General features: G+C 38.9%; 2 protein-coding genes across 2 annotated transcripts in view; one reads left to right on the forward strand and one right to left on the reverse strand.

Moving 5' to 3' along the window:
- Window positions 1–740: 740 nt before the first annotated feature.
- The window catches only part of LOC133663425 (sortilin-related receptor-like), a 169,956-nt gene continuing 151,801 nt past the window's right edge, over window positions 741–18,895 (forward strand). Inside the window, exon 1 of the mRNA XM_062067886.1 lies at window positions 741–1,061. Coding sequence (XP_061923870.1) covers window positions 741–1,061 — 321 coding nt within the window. The remainder of the gene's footprint in view (window positions 1,062–18,895) is intronic.
- Window positions 15,663–16,870, reverse strand: LOC133663674 (uncharacterized). The gene is made up of 2 exons (XM_062068359.1): window positions 16,494–16,870; window positions 15,663–16,371 (listed from the first exon to the last, which is right to left on the reverse strand). The coding sequence occupies exons 1-2, from the start codon at window positions 16,730–16,732 to the stop codon at window positions 15,663–15,665; spliced, it is 948 nt and encodes a 315-aa protein (XP_061924343.1). The 5' UTR covers window positions 16,733–16,870.

Consider the following 18,895-nt stretch of genomic DNA (forward strand, 5'->3'; position numbering starts at 1 on the left):
TGTGAAAAATGAGTCGGAAATTCACAAGAAAAAGGTCAGAATTTCACAAGAAAAACTTAGAATGTTGGCACTATTATAATAAAAGTCGTAATTTTACTCAACGCAAGTCAAAATTTTACAAGAAAAACTGAACATTTGTGCAATATTATGATAAAAGTTGGAATTTTACTCAATAACAGTCGCAATTTTAAAAGAAAAGCTTAACATTTTGGCAATTTTATAAAAAGAGTCGTAATTTTACTCGACAAAATTCACAATTTTATACTAAAACTTTCAAATGTTGGCAATGTTATAATAATAATCGGAATTTTACTTGCCAAAATTATGACAACAGTCAAAATATTACTCAAAAAATGTATGTATCAACACACATATTTACGAACAAATTAACAGTATACAAATACAACAACATTGGACAATATAATCAGATCAACAACATAATTACATAAATACATGTAGTATTTTTTAACAAAAAGTAAAACTACTCATTCAAATCCTTTGCCTTCTTGTCCTTGAAGCCCTCCTGTGACCGATACTTTATTTCCTGAGTTCAAAACAGTAAATTAACATACAATGTTACAATATGAACCACACAACAAAAACATACATATGTGAAAATAACCTGAGCTAAAAAATATCGCTCTTATCTCGTTAGTATCGGTCCGACACTGACACTAGCCTTGGTATCGATACCGTTGGTACTGGTATCGTTCCGCCCCACAGACCAAACATACACAAACATGGCGTTGCCACAAGCAGGCAGGATGATGTATCCTCCGCAGTGTTCGCTGTACCTCATTTTATTCTGGCTTGGAGGAATACATTCGTCGACGCTTCACCTTCACCATAGGGAGCGCGACGTACCGCCGCAACAAAAAGGATATTTTACCATAGACGCAAATATGGATTTAGCAGACGCGGATCGAGGGGGCAACGCGGCTCCTGCGCTCCGACTGGCCGCTATTGGTGCTGCTGAAGGCGGGTCGGACTACGGCGCCCCTCCGCCACATCGAAGCCGCCGGAGCAGCAGTAAATCCACCATGCCGAAGGTGTACGGACAGGTACGACGATGCATCCCAATGTCGTTTTTATGTAGAAATTCTGAATACCTAGCATGACCTTTGAGGGTACTTAGTTGGTGAGGTTGTCTGTGAAGAAATCACGCAAAACCCACAGTTGTTTTTGTTTAAAGTCATGCACCATTTCCTGCGCCAAACGCAGAAGAGGTACTACTTGTGAAGCGTAGTACTCCGTTTAAAAACCATCAACGACACGTTACCGAAGACGTTCCGTGCGGTTGTAGGTTCACCTGGTGGCGTTTTATGACGTCAGCGTCCCCAATTAATGTACACTCTGATAAACACGGGCTGGGCGCTGCTGCAAAAACAACAATAACCTGGAGACGTTGAAATCAGTCAAGAGTATTAAGATGTGCAAAATGTTGAAGCTGTGGTTCTCAAATGGGGGGAATCGTGACATCCATCCATCCATTTTCTAACGCAGACTTCAAAAATCTTGGAGCATTATTATAAAGCATTATTGCTTTATGTTTCAATAAGAACATAAAACACTGACTTACAATGTCCGCTTGAACTGGGATGCTGACTGATGGGATGGTCGTATCTTTCAGTACTTGTGCTCTTCTTGAGCTGCTAAATTCAGAATAATCATCTTGTGTGGGTTTTTTGAGAGCATGTAGAATCAAGTTGGTAGCATGTGGATGTTCAAAGTTGACCAACTTTCTGGCTTGGTGCCACAACTTTCTACTAGGGCTGGGCCGATAAAACAATATCAATTTTGATATCAATAAAAAATGTGTATATATATATATATATATATATATATATATATATATATATATATATATATATATATATATATATATATTCATGGTTTCTGTGGTTTATCCGTTATACAGTGCTCAATACCGGGGTAGAGCGGAATATACGTTAGGTCAGGAAAAAACACAGTGGGTATATCATCCCTACAAGCCTGTTTCGCAGGTTTTCCTGCTTGTCAGGGGATTTTCTAAAACCATATAAAATCCCCTGACAAGCAGGGAAATCTGCGAAACAGGCTTGTAGGGATGATATAGCCTCTGTGTTTTTTCCTGACCTAACGTGTTTTTAACTTTTTTTTTCTTTTCAACTTTCCCTATTCGGATGTACAGAAACAACAGGCTGGAAGTACAGTGTAGAGCTGTATGGATAAAATAAACAACAAAATATGTGCTACTTTAAAATAATAATTTGGTCCAATAATATATAAATATTATTTACTGCATTATTACATAATTATTGTTGATACTTAAAGGCCTACTGAAATGATTTTTATTTATTTAAACGGGAATAGCAGATCCATTCTATGTGTCATACTTGATCATTTCGCGATATTGCCATATTTTTGCTGAAAGGATTTAGTAGAGAAAATCGACGATAAAGTTCGCAACTTTTGCTCGCTGATAAAAAAAAGCTTTGCCTGTACCAGAAGTAGCGTGACGTCACAGGAGCTAGTATTCCTCACAATTCCACATTGTTTACAATGGAGCGAGAGAGATTCGGACCGAGAAAGTGACGATTACCCCATTAATTTGAGCGAGGATGAAAGATTCGTAGATGAGGAACGGTACAGTGAAGGACTTGAGAGGCAGTGATGGACGTATCTTTTTTCGCTCTGACCGTAACTTAACTACAAGCTGGCTCATTGGATTCCACACTCTCCTTTTTCTATTGTGGATCACGGATTTGTATTTTAAACCACCTCGGATACTATATCCTCTTGAAAATGATTGTCGAGCACGCGAAATGGACATTCACAGTGACTTTTATCTCCAAGACAATACATCGGTGACACACTTAGCTACTGAGATAACGTGATAGCATCGTTCTCAAATGAAGATAGAAACAGAATAAATAAACCCCTGACTGGAAGGATAGACAGAAGACCAACAATGCTATTAAACCATGTACATGTAACTACACGGTTAAAAATTCTCAGCCTGGTAAGGCTTAACTATGCTGTTGCTAACGACGCTAAGGCTAATTTAGCAACTTAGCAACCGGACCTCACAGAACTATGTACTCTCTGCTTTTTCTATTGTGGATCACGGATTTGTATTTTAAACCACCTCGGATACTATATCCTCTTGAAAATGAGAGTCGAGAACGCGAAATGGACATTCACAGTAACTTTTATCTCCACGACAATACATCGGTGACACACTTAGCTACTGAGCTAGCGTGATAGCATCGTTCTCAAATGAAGATAGAAACAAAATAAATAAACCCCTGACTGGAAGGATAGACAGAAGACCAACAATGCTATTAAACCATGTACATGTAACTACACGGTTAAAAATTCTCAGCCTGGTAAGGCTTAAAAATGCTGTTGCTAACGACGCTAAGGCTAATTTAGCAACTTAGCAACCGGACCTCACAGAACTATGATAAAACATTAGCGCTCCACCTACGCCAGCCAGCCCTCATCTTCCCATCAACAGCCATGCTCACCTGCGTTCCAGCGATCAACGGCGCGACGAAGGACTTCATCCGTGGGTTTGGCGGCAAGCATCGGCTAGGCGTAGTAAGTAGTCCTTGTTGTGTTGCTGTAAGTATTGTACTTAGCCGCTAATACACCGATCGATCCCACCTACAGCGTTCTTCTTTGCAGCCTCCATTGTTCATTAAACAAATTGCAAAAGATTCACCAACACAGATGTCAAGAGGCTTTTCTATCGGGTCCGATGGGGTCCAACCACTTCCGTTGCTTTTGTGACGTCACGCGCATAAATCATATCCAAAGGAGTTTTTCAACCGGAAGTGTGGCGGGAATTTTAAAATTGCACTTTATAAGTTAACTCGGCCGTATTGGCATGTGTTGCAATGTTAAGATTTCTTCATTGATATATAAACTATCAGACTGCGTGGTTGGTAGTAGTGGGTTTCAGTAGGCCTTTAAAATAGGAATAACAGACCAAATTAAATGATAATTTAAAAAAAATTAAATATTATTTAACTTCCTGGTAATAAACCTGCAAGAAATAGTTATTCTCAGGTTTCTTTTTGTTTACATTTTCACACTTGGCACTATTTTGTTACACTTCATTAAACATTTCTTACATATTCCCTATTTTTTGCACATTCATTTAAATAAGTTATTGTTAGGGATGATGTTTGATAAGAAATTATCGAGTTCGAGCCTATTATCGAATCCTCTTATCGAACCGATTCCTTATCGATTCTCTTATCGAGTCCAGATAGGTTGTTGTATATGGAAAAAAACACACAATATTTGGTTTAACAAAACCTCACTTTTATTATATAAGAAAAAAAATGTAATCTGATAAATAAACAAATATTAACTGTTACCCCCCTAAAAAAATAAAATAAAATAAATAAATATTGACTGTTCTTACCCAAAGTATATTAAGTGGGATTTTTCAGAAAAACAAATATATACAGTAACACAAAAACAACCTGTCTCTGTGATCACTATAGGTGTATAAATAATAATATAGTGTTAAATAAAATCAGTCCCTTGGGCACAAAACTGAAAATAATACAATTCTGCTGCTATTTGACATAACTGTTTGTTATGATGCTTTGACATTTTTGCACTTTATTTCTTTATTGAAAGAAAATTCTATGAAGAGAAAAGTTGTTTGCAAATGGTTACAATGCTAAAAAATGAAAAGTTAAAGCTAAAAAAGAAATACACTTTATTGAGTTAACATTATTTCTTTATAGGGGGAAAGATGTTATGAGCTAGGGAATATAACAACTACACTACCCATTATGCAACGGGAGTGACGAGCATGCGCGGTAGCCCCGAAAAGTGTTGTTGCATGTCGCCACCCGGCAGCTAAGAATGAGGTTATGAGCATGCTGTGAAAGTAAACGTTTACACAGCTACCACAACAACGATGATAATGGACTCTGACAGAAAACAAGCACCTAAATTCAGTATCGGCACTACTATGTTCCAAGGGACGACTAAACAAGAGGACCTAGATTCAGGATTGCATCCACCTACACTTATAGAGATTATTGAAACAACATCAAAGTTTGTTGAACAAGAAAATATGGAACTAAAAAATTTCTGCAACAAAGATCACAAAAACCAGGATTTGGAAAATGATATAGATCCAGATACAAATTTTTTCTCCCACATCAGTAATAGTTGTTTTTATTATACAGATGATCAATATAATAGCAACATTGAATGTGATAACAAATTGTCAATTATTCATTTTAATAGTAGAAGCTTGTATGCAAATTACAACAACATTAAGAACTTTTTGGAACACATCAACGAACCCTTCAAAGTGATTGCTGTCACAGAAACATGGATTGATGATAAAAAAGGAATAGATTTTGATCTGGAGGGATATGAACTAAACTACATCAACAGAACCAACACAAATGGAGGAGGAGTAGCTGTGTACGTGATGAAGAACCTGAACTACAAAGTGGTAAAAAACATGTCATTTGCCATAGATAATATCTTAGAATGTATAACCATTGAAATATGTCAGGAAAAAAGCAAAAACATATTCATCAGTTGTATATATAGATCACCTAAGTCAAGTATAGAAACATTTGAAGAATGGATCAAGGCAACTTACATGGACAATGGTCAAAGAATAATGTTCTTATGTGGTGACTTTAATATTGACTTATTGAACCCCAACAAGCAAAAGTCTATTGATGACTTCATTGATACAATGTACAGCATCAGTCTATATCCTAAAATCACAAAGCCAAGCAGAATCACAGGACAATGTGCCACGCTTATTGATAATATTTTTACCAATGATTTTGATAATAACACTACAAGTGGTCTACTTATAAGCGACGATGTGTATAATGAAAAAGAGGTTGATGAAGCATATGAACATTTCTTAAACAAGTTCATAATACTTTATGACAAATATTGTCCATGGATACAACTCAGTAACAAGCAGAGAAAGAATAATCAACCACGGATGACAAAAGGATTAAAAAATGCTTGTAAGAAGAAGAATACACTGTATAGAAAATTTATAGCACAAAGAACTATAGAGGCAGAAATTAAGTACAAAAAGTATAAAAACAAGTTAACAGACATACTACGATCATGTAGAAAAGAATATTACAGTGAATTATTGGACAGGAACAAAAATAATATGAGAGCAACATGGGGCATCCTCAATAGCATTATTAAAAATGGAACTAAGAGGGACTACCCTCAATACTTCTTAGATGAAAATTAAAAAAACGACAACATAAAGGAAGTAGTTGAAAGCTTCAATAATTATTTTGTAAATATTGGACCAAAATTGGAAGAAAGGATTCCAGACCCAGTTCCAATTGAGGACTATAATGATACCATAGAGCGAAATCCCAACTCCATGTTTCTCAGTAATGTGACACAGGAGGAAATAGTTACAATCGTGAAAAAATGTAAATCTAAGACTTCAAGTGATTGTAACGGAATTGATATGGAAACGATAAAAAAGGTTATTGAAGAGGTATCAGGACCATTAATGTATATTAGTAACCTATCATTTCAAACAGGTACATTTCCAAACAAAATGAAAATAGCTAAAGTTGCACCAATTTATAAGACTGGAGACAAACATCAATTTACAAATTATAGACCTGTTTCTCTACTTCCACAATTTTCTAAAATCATTGAAAAACTGTTCAATAACAGATTAGAAAGTTTCATAAATAAAAATAGAATACTCGAAGAGAACCAATATGGATACAGAGCTAATGTTTCAACTTCAATGGCTTTAATTGAAATTACAGAAGAAATTACCAATGCAATAGATAGTAAAAAATGTGCGGCAGTGGTTTTTATGGATCTAACTAAAGCATTTGACACAATTAATCACAATATTTTAATCAAAAAACTAGAACAATATGGCATCAGAGGGTTAGTCTTAAACTGGATAAGAAGTTATCTAACGAACAGGAAACAATACGTGAAGCTAGGCGAACACACGTCTACAACGCTAAATATATCCTGTGGTGTACCTCAGGGATCAATACTAGGACCTAAATTATTCAATCTCTATATAAATGACATTTGTAAAGTTACAAAAGATTTAAAGTTAGTATTATTTGCGGATGATACAACAGCGTTTTGTTCAGGAGAGAACACACAGGAGATAATACAAATAATAACAGAAGAAATTAACAAATTAAAAAGATGGTTTGACAAAAACAGACTATCGTTGAATCTTAGTAAAACTAAAATAATGCTATTTGGTAACAGTAGAAGAGAAAGTCAAACACAAATACAAATAGACGGAATAGAAATTGAAAGAGTAAACGAAACCAAATTTCTAGGTATAATGATTGATGATAAATTGAACTGGAAATCTCACGTAAAAAATATACAACATAAAGTTGCAAGAAACACGTCAATAATGAATAAAGCAAAACATGTTCTAGACCAAAAATCCCTTCATATTCTCTACTGCTCACTAGTGTTACCATATCTGAGCTACTGTGTAGAAATATGGGGAAATAATTACAAAAGTACACTTCATTCATTAACGGTGTTGCAAAAAAGATCAGTTAGAATAATACATAATGTTGGATATAGAGAACATACAAACCCTTTATTTATTGAATCAAAAATACTGAAATTCCACGACATAGTGAATTTGCAAACAGCTAAAATTATGCACAAAGCAAACTATAACCTGCTACCCAATAATATACAACAATTCTTCTCAAAAAAAGAGGAGAAATATAATCTTAGAGAAAAACGTAATTTAAAACATTTGTTTGCACGTACAACACTTAAGACCTTCAGTATATCAGTATGTGGAATTAAATTATGGAGTGGATTAAGCAAAGCAATCAAACAATGTACTAATATGATGCACTTCAAGAAACTCTTCAAACTTAAAGTGTTTACAAAGTACAGAGAAGAAGAACCATGACAAACATTCTCAATTTATTTCATCCATCCATTCATTCATTCTTAAAGTAATCTTACTTATCTCATCATATGAAATATGACTTACTTCACCAATTATTATTATTAAATTCTTACTATTATTTATTTATTTATTTTTATTGTGATTACTTATGGAGTTTATTGTGAAAAAATTGTGAACAGGAAGTGAACAAAAAGTTTTGCAACTGTTATGTAAAGAAAAGGGGTAGGATTAAATAAGCTCTGCTTCTTCCTACTCCTTTTCTAACATGTTGAAAAGAAACTGGAAATTGTGATGTATCATGTTGTATGCTTGCATGTTCGAAATAAACTCAAACTCAAACGTCAAGAACTCAGTCAACACGCCTTGTCTGCATTATTTAGAATTAGGCAGACAACACATATACAGTGTGATTTTGTTTTGTTTTGTTTACAAGGAAAGAAAAACAAAAGTTAAAAAAGGGAGATCTTGTCATCTATGTTGTATCAATATGTATGTGCTGCGGTTGCTTTAAGAACGTTGCGACAGCTGCCGTAAAGGAGGTGCGTTGCTAGCCTGGTTGCTATGTTTCCGGTTGGTCGTAAAAGTGTTGGTCATGTGTTTGTACCCTGCTCAAATCTCTCAGTAAAGTTATTCATTGGATTATACCTTTTGTTTTGAACTTTATTACACCTTGGAGCGCTTTTTCCGTTCCATTTTTTTCCTGCTTTCGCTATCTGCTCCTAATGACTGAGCTACGTGACGTCATTTCTTGTGATGTCACACGGAGCATTTCTGGTCGGGACGGGATTCGTTCCGAGGGATTCGAATAAAGAACCAACTCTTTTTCTTTACTATAGTGGTCTCGATAACGGGTACCGGTTCTCAAAAAGGGATTCGAGTCCGAGGACTCGGTTCTTTTCTTATCGAACAACCGGGAAAACCGGTTTCGAGTATCATCCCTAGTTATTGTTAAGTGTTTAATTGTTGGTGTTTTTTGCAGAGAGGATTGTAATCAGAGGAAGGTTACATTTGAAATAAAAATGTTGTCATTTAATATATTTTCCTCCTTGTCCATATTTTCCATAGGTCATAAAAAAAATCAATAATTATTGATTTAGACTAATATGAAACACGAGTATCGTGATAGTTTTCAACCATTTCATCCAACCTTACCTTCTACTATACAAGTGAGATGCATGATTTATAACCAAGAATTGCATTTTTATAACTCAAACGCAATACAGCAGAAACAGAAGCATCTCGGGCTCCACCTGCTTTATTTTATGGCGGGTCACCACCAACGTTATTAGCAGCTCAGGCTAGCCAGTAGCTAATAGCTGGCTACTTGCAAGTGGCTGCAAGGCGATGTGTCAGAAAAGTAGTTCCTTGGTGTTAGCTCTCAAAATAACATGTCGCTGTAGCTTGGTTAATATGAAGGTTAATGGGACATTGTTGGCAGAATTTTCAATGTTTTTCAGAGCGTTTTTTTAGGCTGAAGAGATGAATCCTATATACCTGCATTATTAGCAGAATCTTGCTTGCAGTTTTTCACTATTTAGCATTAGACTTAGACACACTTTAATGATTCACAAGGAAAATTGTTCCACACAGTAGCTCAGTTACAAAGGATGGAAAGGATAAGGATGGAAAGGATAATGCACACAAAGGCACAAAAAGAGGGCGAAAACAAAAGGTATAAAGTAGACTAAAATGTACCATAATAGCAACATAAAATATAACATATATGTAATATTTACATATTATATATACAGTATATAATATATACTGACATATTAGGTTAAAGTTCCAATGATTGTCACACACACACTAAGTGTGGCGAAATTATCCTCTGCATTTGACCCATTACCCTTGATCACCCCCTGGGAGGTGAAGGGAGCAGTGAGCAGCAGCGGTGGCCACGCCCGGGAATCATTTTTGGTGATTTAACCCCCAATTCCAACCCTTAATGCTGAGTGCCAAGCAGGGAGGTAATGGGTCCCATTTTTATAGTCTTTGGTATGACTCGGCCTGGGTAAATCCCAATTACCATGTACAATATTACAGTATATGTAACAGCTGCAGCAGAAAAAAAGGGCAGCATAAAATAAAGAGTAGATCCAACAGAAAATATACATTATAAACAAAGAGAGGTAGCCCACATAGAAGCAGTCAGGTAATAGACAAATATCATCTATTGCTGTATGGAGAGTGATTATACAGCTTGATGGAGTGCGGAATTAAGGAGTTCTTGAATCGCCAGCACAGAAAAGAGAAATATGTGTGTACTTGTATCATAAGGATTGTGGATGATGGGCAAAATTCCCAAAAATAGCAGTTCCCCTTTAAATTCATGTAATCATGTGAATCATGAAATAAATAAGATAGCTACTTTGTGGATTTCAAAGTGACAACAGCAACATACAGCAAGTACTGTCTGGTTGTTACACAGCATAAAAACATAAATACAGTGACTTCCTTTTTGCGAGCAATGGCTATTTATGGTTGGTTGTTTATGTTGTCAAAAACTTGTATCGACATGAGTCAGACATTTACAGGGGTGTGGACCTAAATGGGTTACACTGTACTTATTGGCAAATATCCAGGCAATGGGGATTAAGGTATGTATCGAAAAATAAACTAAATTAGTACCAGTTCAACATGATTTTATGTTTAGGAAATTAACATGAACAGATCTGGGAACCTGTTGACTGTAGATCACATCGACTATGTTTGCACTGCAGGCCAAAGTGGCCCAACTCAGATTTTTTCGAAATCAGATTTTTTCCAGCTGACTCTTTACCAGACTACAGTGTAAACGTGCACAGGCCCCCATTTGGCCCTAATGTGACCTCGACGTCACTTGCATGCTCAGTTTGATAAAGTGAAAACAAAGGAAGTTGACCGGATTCCGTAAATGAACAAGGAAGTCACTACTACTACTACAAAATTAAATACAATTTGCCCAAACTTAAAAAATAGTGTTTCTTCTGCGAAAATAAATTAAAGGAAAATAATGTATGAATGGATAGTGTAATAGATAGTGTAATATTTGGTAGGGTTCTAATGTTTTTATGCCTGTTGAGTAGAGGCAACACGGACATCAGCATTGATCTACGTTAGCTTTATTTATCAACTCACTTACACAAACAACTTCCGCAATGTACTTAATATGAAAGCAATTACGCCAGAGCGTCAATTCCGGTTCATCAGGTCGCTATTTCATCAGAATCAAAATATATATTCTATATAGCCTATTACTTGCGCACTGTTGACTAGTAATGCACCGACAATTCGGCCGTCAAATTTTGCTCACCGAAACCGGATGTTGTGATGAATTATCCATTTCCGCTTGCTGGCTGTATCTTTCCTCATACACACGAATGACGTAGCTCACCCAAAGTTGACGAATAAAGTCACATACGGGTCACATTCAGGTTGCGTTGCCGTTTAGACTTAAGTCACATTTTGAAAGGTCAGATCCCGATCGTATTCGGGACTACCTCGTGATGTGACCTGAACCTGATGCGAAAAGTTCAGATTTGAACAACTTTGGAGCATTTAGACTGGTAAAAAATATCAGATCTGTATCACTCTAGGGCTGTATTGGATTTGGTGTGCAGTGTAAACAGGGCCATTGAAAATATGCAGTGCACTGTTTAGTTGGTAGAGGTTTAAGGGTGTTTATTCTACCTGTATTTTATTTTATCTATGTGGATGAATACTTTGGGTGTAATGGTACATGTCGTTGTAATCTGATTTTTGTTACAGAACCTTCAGTTCAGTACAGAGTAGTGCTGTACGATATAATGATATATATCGTAGTACGATATATCGTACAATCCAATTCTCTATTATTTATATCGTAATTTTAACTTCTGGGCTGCGAGTAATGTAATTGAAGCAAAATTGCTACATTGGTGTTGCCTTCTTTCGTCACTTGAAAGAACTTTGCGGCAAGAGCCGACAGGAGGGTGGATGTCAGCAACAGAGCAGTCTGCTACTAACAGAGATGAAAGGACACAATGGAAGCCAACTAAAAAAAACAAAAAACAAATTTGTTCCAAAAAGAAGAAAGAGGAGCTCCTTTTTTTGGATTTGGTTTAGGTTATAAAAGTCAGACCCCGAATGAAGATCGATAATTTGCAAAACATGCTACCAACAAGTTGTTGCTAGCAACTTGAACACGTCTATTCTTTTCGATCACTTGAAGACATGACATGAAGAACTGTACAGACAGAGTGTTAAAAGTCAAAGTACGAACGTTACCTCAAAACCACAAAGTAATGAAAAGAAAAACACATCGGACATCTATGACCAGTTGTCCTGCAGACATCGAGAAATTACAGATTTTCAGTTCCTAGAGACATGGCCCGAGTATACACTGTTGAAAAAAACATTTTTTAATGTTTTTTTATTTTCTTATTTCAAAATTAAAAGGAAATAAAATGCTTAGTTCCATTGGCAGCAAAAACAGGCCCAGAACATAATACTACCACCACCATGCTTGATGGTAGGTGTGGTGTTCCTGGGATTAAAGGCCTCACCTTTTCTCCTCCAAACATATTGCTGGGTGTTGTGGCTGAACAGCTAAATTTTTGTTTCATCTGACCACAGAACTTTCCTCCAGAAGGTCTTATCTTTGTCCATGTGATGTCAGATGAAACAAAAATTTAGCTGTTTGGCCACAATACCCAGCAATATGTTTGGAGGAGAAAAAGTGAGGCCTTTAATCACAGGAACACCATTCCTACCGTCAAGCATGGTGGTGGTAGTATTATGCTCTGGGTCTGGTTTGCTGCCAATGGAACTGGTGCTTTAAATGGGACAGTGAAAAAGGAGGATTACCTCCAAATTCTTAAGGACAACCTAAAATCATCAGCCTGGAGGTTGGGTCTTGGGCGCAGTTGGGTGTTCCAACAGGACAATGACCCCAAACACACGTCAAAAGTGGTAAAGGAATGGCTAAATCAGGCTAGAATTAAGGTTTTAGAATGGCCTTCCCAAAGTCCTGACTTAAACATGTGGACAATGCTAAAGAAACAAGTCCACCATGTCAGAAAACCAACAAATTTAGCTGAACTGCACCAATTTTGTCAAGAGGAGTGGTCAAAAATTCAACCAGAAGCTTGCCAGAAGCTTGTGGATGGCTACCAAAAGTGCCTTATTACAGTGAAACTTGCCAAGACACATGTAACCGAATATTAACATTGCTGTATGTATACTTTTGACCCAGCAGATTTGGTCACATTTTCAGTAGACCCATAATAAATTCATAAAAGAACCAAACTTCATGAATGTTTTTTGTGACCAACAAGTATGTGCTCCAATCTGTCTATCACAAAAAAATAAGAGTTGTAGAAATTATTGGAAACTCAAGACAGCCATGACATTATGGCTGTTGGCATTATGTTGGCTGCATTATGTTATCCAACATAATGATGTTGGATCTGTGTTGTTGTTGTTGTTGGGGACAAGTGTTGTAAATTAGCTTTGGCTACAAACACTGTGATGCATGCATCGGATAACTGTTTCAGATGTCTATGTTTTTGTATCTGTCCCTATTTCAAATAAACCTCTATAATAATAAAGTTCTTTACAAGTGTATGTAAACTTTTGACCACGACTGTATATTTTTTGTCTATATCGGACGTCACTAGTACAGGGGCGTACCGATTTACCGCACAGTGCACATTAAAAGTGAGAGACAGTAAGTATAGGGCCTTGCAATATTGCCTAAAATCTATACCGCAATATATATTGTAGCCTCTTGTGATAACAATTAGGGCTGGGCGATATGGCCTTTTTTTAATATCGCAATATTTTAAGGCCATATCGCGATACACGATATACCGTATATCTCGATATTTTGCCTTAGCCTTGAATAAACACTTGATGCTTATAATCACAGCAGTATGATGATTCTATGTGTCTACATTAAAACATTCTTCTTCATACTGCATTAATATATGCTCATTTTAAACATTCATGCAGAGAAGGAAATCACAACTAAAAAAATCACTATTTTTTTCATACGGTGTTGATCTGGAAATGTTTGCCTCCGCATTTTGATGGTGTGGACGTGTGGCACCGAATGATGTTGACATGCGGAGTGAGCACTCTTCATTCTCTAGCAGGGGACTTTTCAAATGATGCTACATATTAGCAGTGTAGCCAAGTGTCCTGGGTTCGCCTATACAGTGTACTTATCTAATAAAATAATAAACGGGAGACATTAGAGCAGGTTCGGTAGCCACCACTTCTTTAATGTCAACATCACACATCTTCTTCCATAACCACACACACCCTACGTCACAGCCCTACGGCAACTCTGGAGGGACAAAACTCCTCCTCCTCCTTACCGAACACACTCCGGTAACTTGGGACACCCTGAATTGTTTGTTACAGCAGTAATGCTACTTTATGTAGCAACGCTTTTGCCCCACACTTGACAAATTACAGTTGTCTGTTCGACATATTCCCACTTGAAGCCAAACCACCGCCAGACGATGGACCCCCTGCTGTTTTTCTTGGGAATTAATTATTCCTCCATTTGTTACCAGATTCGCACCTTCTTACTCTCATATCACCGCTCGCACCACTCCGCTAGCATCACAGGTGCTAACGTTACCCATGCTGCTGCCTCTTTGCTGCGCGAGGGCGTATACGTATGTGACGTATGACGTGACAGTATGTGACATGTCTGTGAGAAGGAGACACAGGAAAGAGCGAGGAGAGCCTGTAGTGTAATGCCAGCAGCTAAAAGCAACTGCGTGAGAACGTATACTCGAATATCACGATATAGTCATTTTCTATATCGCACAGAGACAAACCCGCAATACATCGCGTATATCGATATATCGCCCAGCCCTTATAACAATATATTTAGCATATAAATGATAATAGAACCATTTTAAAATGGGTTACAAAGACTACCAATTGTGCTGCTCACGTATGCAGTAAGATATTGCATTAATTCCGGTTGTATTATTTTGTCAAAACTATTATTAATCTACTTGCTAATTCACTGTTAATAACTGGTTACTCTTTGCTTTAACATGATTCTAACTACACTTCTGTTAAAATGTAATAAGCAATTATTCTTCTGTTGTTTAGATACTTTTTAAAAATGTTTAAGTTATAGTACAAATTGTTCTATCAATCCAATACCAAATAGTTGCATGGGTAATATGGTTCATACCATTGCTGAAACTGATACTTTACATTTTTAAGATTATTGATCTTTTCAATTTTTGATTACAATTTAACCAGTCAGAAACATAGGATGGTTGTGTAACAATATCAATAAAATATTAAAATAATATCGTACTTTTGGCTCAGATTTAACTTAGGGCTGTGAAACGATTAAAATACTTAATCACGATTAATCGCTTTTCTTCATAGTTAACTCGTATGGCTGGTGTTAATGTTTATGTTAGTGTGTTATGGTGGTCATTTTTCCCGTGTTTTTTTAACCGTGTCGGCGGAGAATGAAGTGTTGTGTGTCTAGGAGTGAAGCATGAAAGCAGATGTGTGTACGGAGGAAATACTTGTTGGAATTGGACCCGTTGTTAGCATTAAATTGGCCATAAAAGCTAAAAAGAGCGTCAGACTTTGTTTTCTTCTGGAAGCTACAATACATTATATTACTTTATTTTGTTAGGTGTGGCGGCTAATATGAAGCCCGTAGATTAAGGAGAAACCCTTCTTCTTAAGGTTGTCCATCGTATCCGATGACGACAATCCATCTCTATGTTTTGTGAGTCCTCATGTGGCTGAATAGTCCAATCCGTGATCCACATGATCTGCCGCAAACAGAGCAGGTGAAGGCACTGACTGGGGGTGCAGGTGTGGCAATGGCTTCATGCCTTCTTTGACGCTTCCTGGCTCGTTGACCACTTCGGTCCTCCTCAAGCTTATGAACTCCTAGTTGGAGGAGCTGCCGCCAGGTGGAACGTTGGACTGCAGTGTCCTCCAGCTGGGTCGGGTTCAGGCCGCATTTCTTCATGACCGTCTTCATTTGATCTTTATAACGCTTTTTTGGGCCTCCTGCCAAGCGGTGACCAAGATGAAGCTGACCATAAAGCACCTTGCGTGGTAAGCGTTCTTCTGGCATCCTGATAACGTGGCCTAGCCAGCGAAGTTGGTGCTGGGTGACTGTAGCCTCCACACTGGTGCAGTTGGTCTTGCAGAGTATTTCAGTGTGGGGGACTCTGTCCTTCCAGGATATCCCCAGGATGCATTGTAAGCACCTGATGTGGAAGGCCTCCAGCATCCTGAGGTGGCGGCTGTACAGGGTCCACGCTTCACAGCTGTAGAGGAGGGTCGTCATGACCACAGCTAAATAGACCGCTACCTTGGTATGTAGCTTAAGGTCTTTGTTCTGGAAGACCCTTCCCCTGAGTCTGCCAAAAGATGCTGACGCCTGCTTGATCCGGTTTTGAACCTCCCTGTCGATACTGCAATCGTCAGAGAGAAAGCTGCCAAGGTATTTGAAAGAGTCCACTACTGCTAGTGGTTTATTGTCGATGGTGAAGGTTGGTGGATGAGGTGGAGGAGTGGATGCCCACTGGCATATTACCTCGGTTTTTGCCACGTTGACAGAGAGGCCCAGTCTGCCATAAGCACTTGCAGCGGCTGAGAGGGTAGCTTGCAGCGCTTCCGGTGTGTGGGCCACAACTGCGCAGTCATCTGCGTATTGGAGTTCGATGACTTGCACTGGTGTGACTTTTGTGACTGCTTGGAGCCTCCGGATGTTAAACAGGTTCCCGTCAAGTCGGAAGTCGACGGTAACGCCACTGCCCTTCTTGATCCTCTCATGAAGCAGCAGTGTCACACACAGGAGGAAGATATTAAACAAGACTGGAGCAAGAACACATCCCTGGCGTACACCGGTGCACACCTTAAAGGGTTCTGATTCCTGGCCGCCAATAGTCACACGTGACATCATCCCTTCATGGAATTTCCTTAGGATGTTGACAAACTTCTGTGGGCAGCCGAACTTCAGGAGGATATTCCAGAGAAGCTCCCTGTTGACAGTGTCAAAAGCCTTCGACAGATCAATGAAAGCAACAAAGAGGTCCTGGTGCTGCTCCCTACATTTCTCCTGAAGCTGCCGTGTTGTGAACACCATGTCCACAGTGCTCCTGTTCTTCCTGAAACCACATTGTGACTCCGGCAACAGGTCTTCCGTGATGTTGTTCACCAGCCTGTGTAGCATGACTTTAGCCAAGACTTTACCAGCAACAGCCAGAAGTGAAATGCCACGACTGTTGCCACAGAGGGACTTGTCCCCCTTGCCTTTGTAGATGGTGATAATATTGGCATCTCTCCACTGCTGAGGGACAGTTTCATGCTTCCACACTTTGCTGATGACAAGGAAAAGGGCACGGATGGAAAGGTAGCCTCCTTGCTTGAAGATCTCTGCAGGGATGCTGTCAGGACCAGGGGTCTTGTTGTCTTTCAGAGACCTTATTGCACTCTTAACCTCTCCAAAGGTTGGTGGAAGGTCAAGGTCATGGATGGTTGGGTAGTCAGGTAGGTCCTCCAGAACTCAGGGGTCTGTTGGGGCGGGCTGATTTAGCAGAGTTTCAAAATGTTCTGCCCATCTTTTGGTGATGAGCTTCTGGTCTTTTATGAGGGTTGTACCATCGTCAGACTTTAGCGGGGAGACAGCGCAGTTTCTTGGGCCGTAGATGGTTTTCATTGCATTGTAAAAGTTGTGCATATCATTTTTGTTGGCATGAGATTGTATTTCAGCTGCCTTTGATATCCACCACTCATTCTTCAGGGCACGCAATTTTGACTGCACCTCCCTTCTGGATGTTTGCCATTGCTGTTGGAGCATAGCTGAAGTGGGGTTGTTGAGTACAGCATTGTGTGCTGTGTGCATGTGTTTGAGCATGGTGGTTATTGTGGCTGTGTTGTCATCAAACCAGTCCTGATGCTTTCTGCGCTTATAGCCAATGGATTGGGATGCTGCCTCATAGAGCCTGGAGCTGATAGAGGTCCATTTGTCGTCAATGGAGTCATCACTCTCCAGAATATGCTCGATGTCTTCCAGGTTTTTGGCCAGGGAGAGACGGAGATTGTCCCGAGCCATAGGATCTGCTAACCGGGTACAGTCAAGCCTCTTCTTCCCTGACTTTTGAAGACGGATAGCAGGGCGTACTTGCACCCGGAGCCTGGTTATGATGAGCCGGTGGTCGGTCCAACACTCAGCTCCTCTCATTGCACGAGTTAGTGTTACGTCTTTTATGTCTGAGCGTCTCACAGTGGTGTAATCAATCAGGTGCCAATGTTTGGAGCGTGGGTGCATCCAGGATGTTTTGTGCTTATTTTTTAGTTGGAAGATGGTGTTTGTGATGGTCAAGTCATGCTCAGCACAGAGGCTTGGCAGCCGTAGGCCGTTTGCATTGGCTTGTCCAATGCCATGCCTGCCAATAACACCACTCCACACCTTGTTGTCCTTCCCCACTCTGGCATGGAAATCGCCCAACAAAAAGATCTTGTCCTCCTTAGGTGTGCGACGGAGGGCCTCATCTAATGCCCGGTAGAAGCGGTCTTTAACCTCTTCCTTTGATGGTAGCGTCGGTGCATAGGCACTAAGAAGGGTGGCATATCTTTTCTTAGCCAGAGGGATCCTGAGTGACATGAGCCTTTCACTTATGCCAACCGGTGCTTCTGGGAGTTTTGGTAGGAGGCTGTTTTTTATTGCAAGTCCCACACCGTGCTGATGCTCGCCTCCTGGAGGGTATCCTTTCCAGAAGAAAGTGTAACCTTGCCCTTCTTCCTTCAGGGATCCTTCATCCAGGAGTCTGGTTTCACTAAGTGCAGCAATATCAACATTGTAGCGGTTAAGTTCCGCTGCAATGAGTGCAGTTCTGCGCTGGGGTCTATCAGTGGTAACGCTAGTGTCCAGGAGTGTCCTTATGTTCCATGATGCCAGTTTAAGAGGGATTATTTTCTTTGCTTTATTTCGAC

This window comes from Entelurus aequoreus, linkage group LG13, assembly GCF_033978785.1.
Source record: "Entelurus aequoreus isolate RoL-2023_Sb linkage group LG13, RoL_Eaeq_v1.1, whole genome shotgun sequence".
NCBI lineage: Eukaryota > Metazoa > Chordata > Actinopteri > Syngnathiformes > Syngnathidae > Entelurus > Entelurus aequoreus.

Coding starts and splice junctions, on each gene's coding strand:
- LOC133663674 (XM_062068359.1), bottom strand. CDS start 16,732: ATGAGAGGATCAAGAAGGGCAGTGGCGTTACCGTCGACTTCCGACTTG. Junction 16,372..16,493: donor TCAACGTGGCAAAAACCGAG/GTAATATGCCAG, acceptor TGACGATTGCAG/TATCGACAGGGAGGTTCAAA.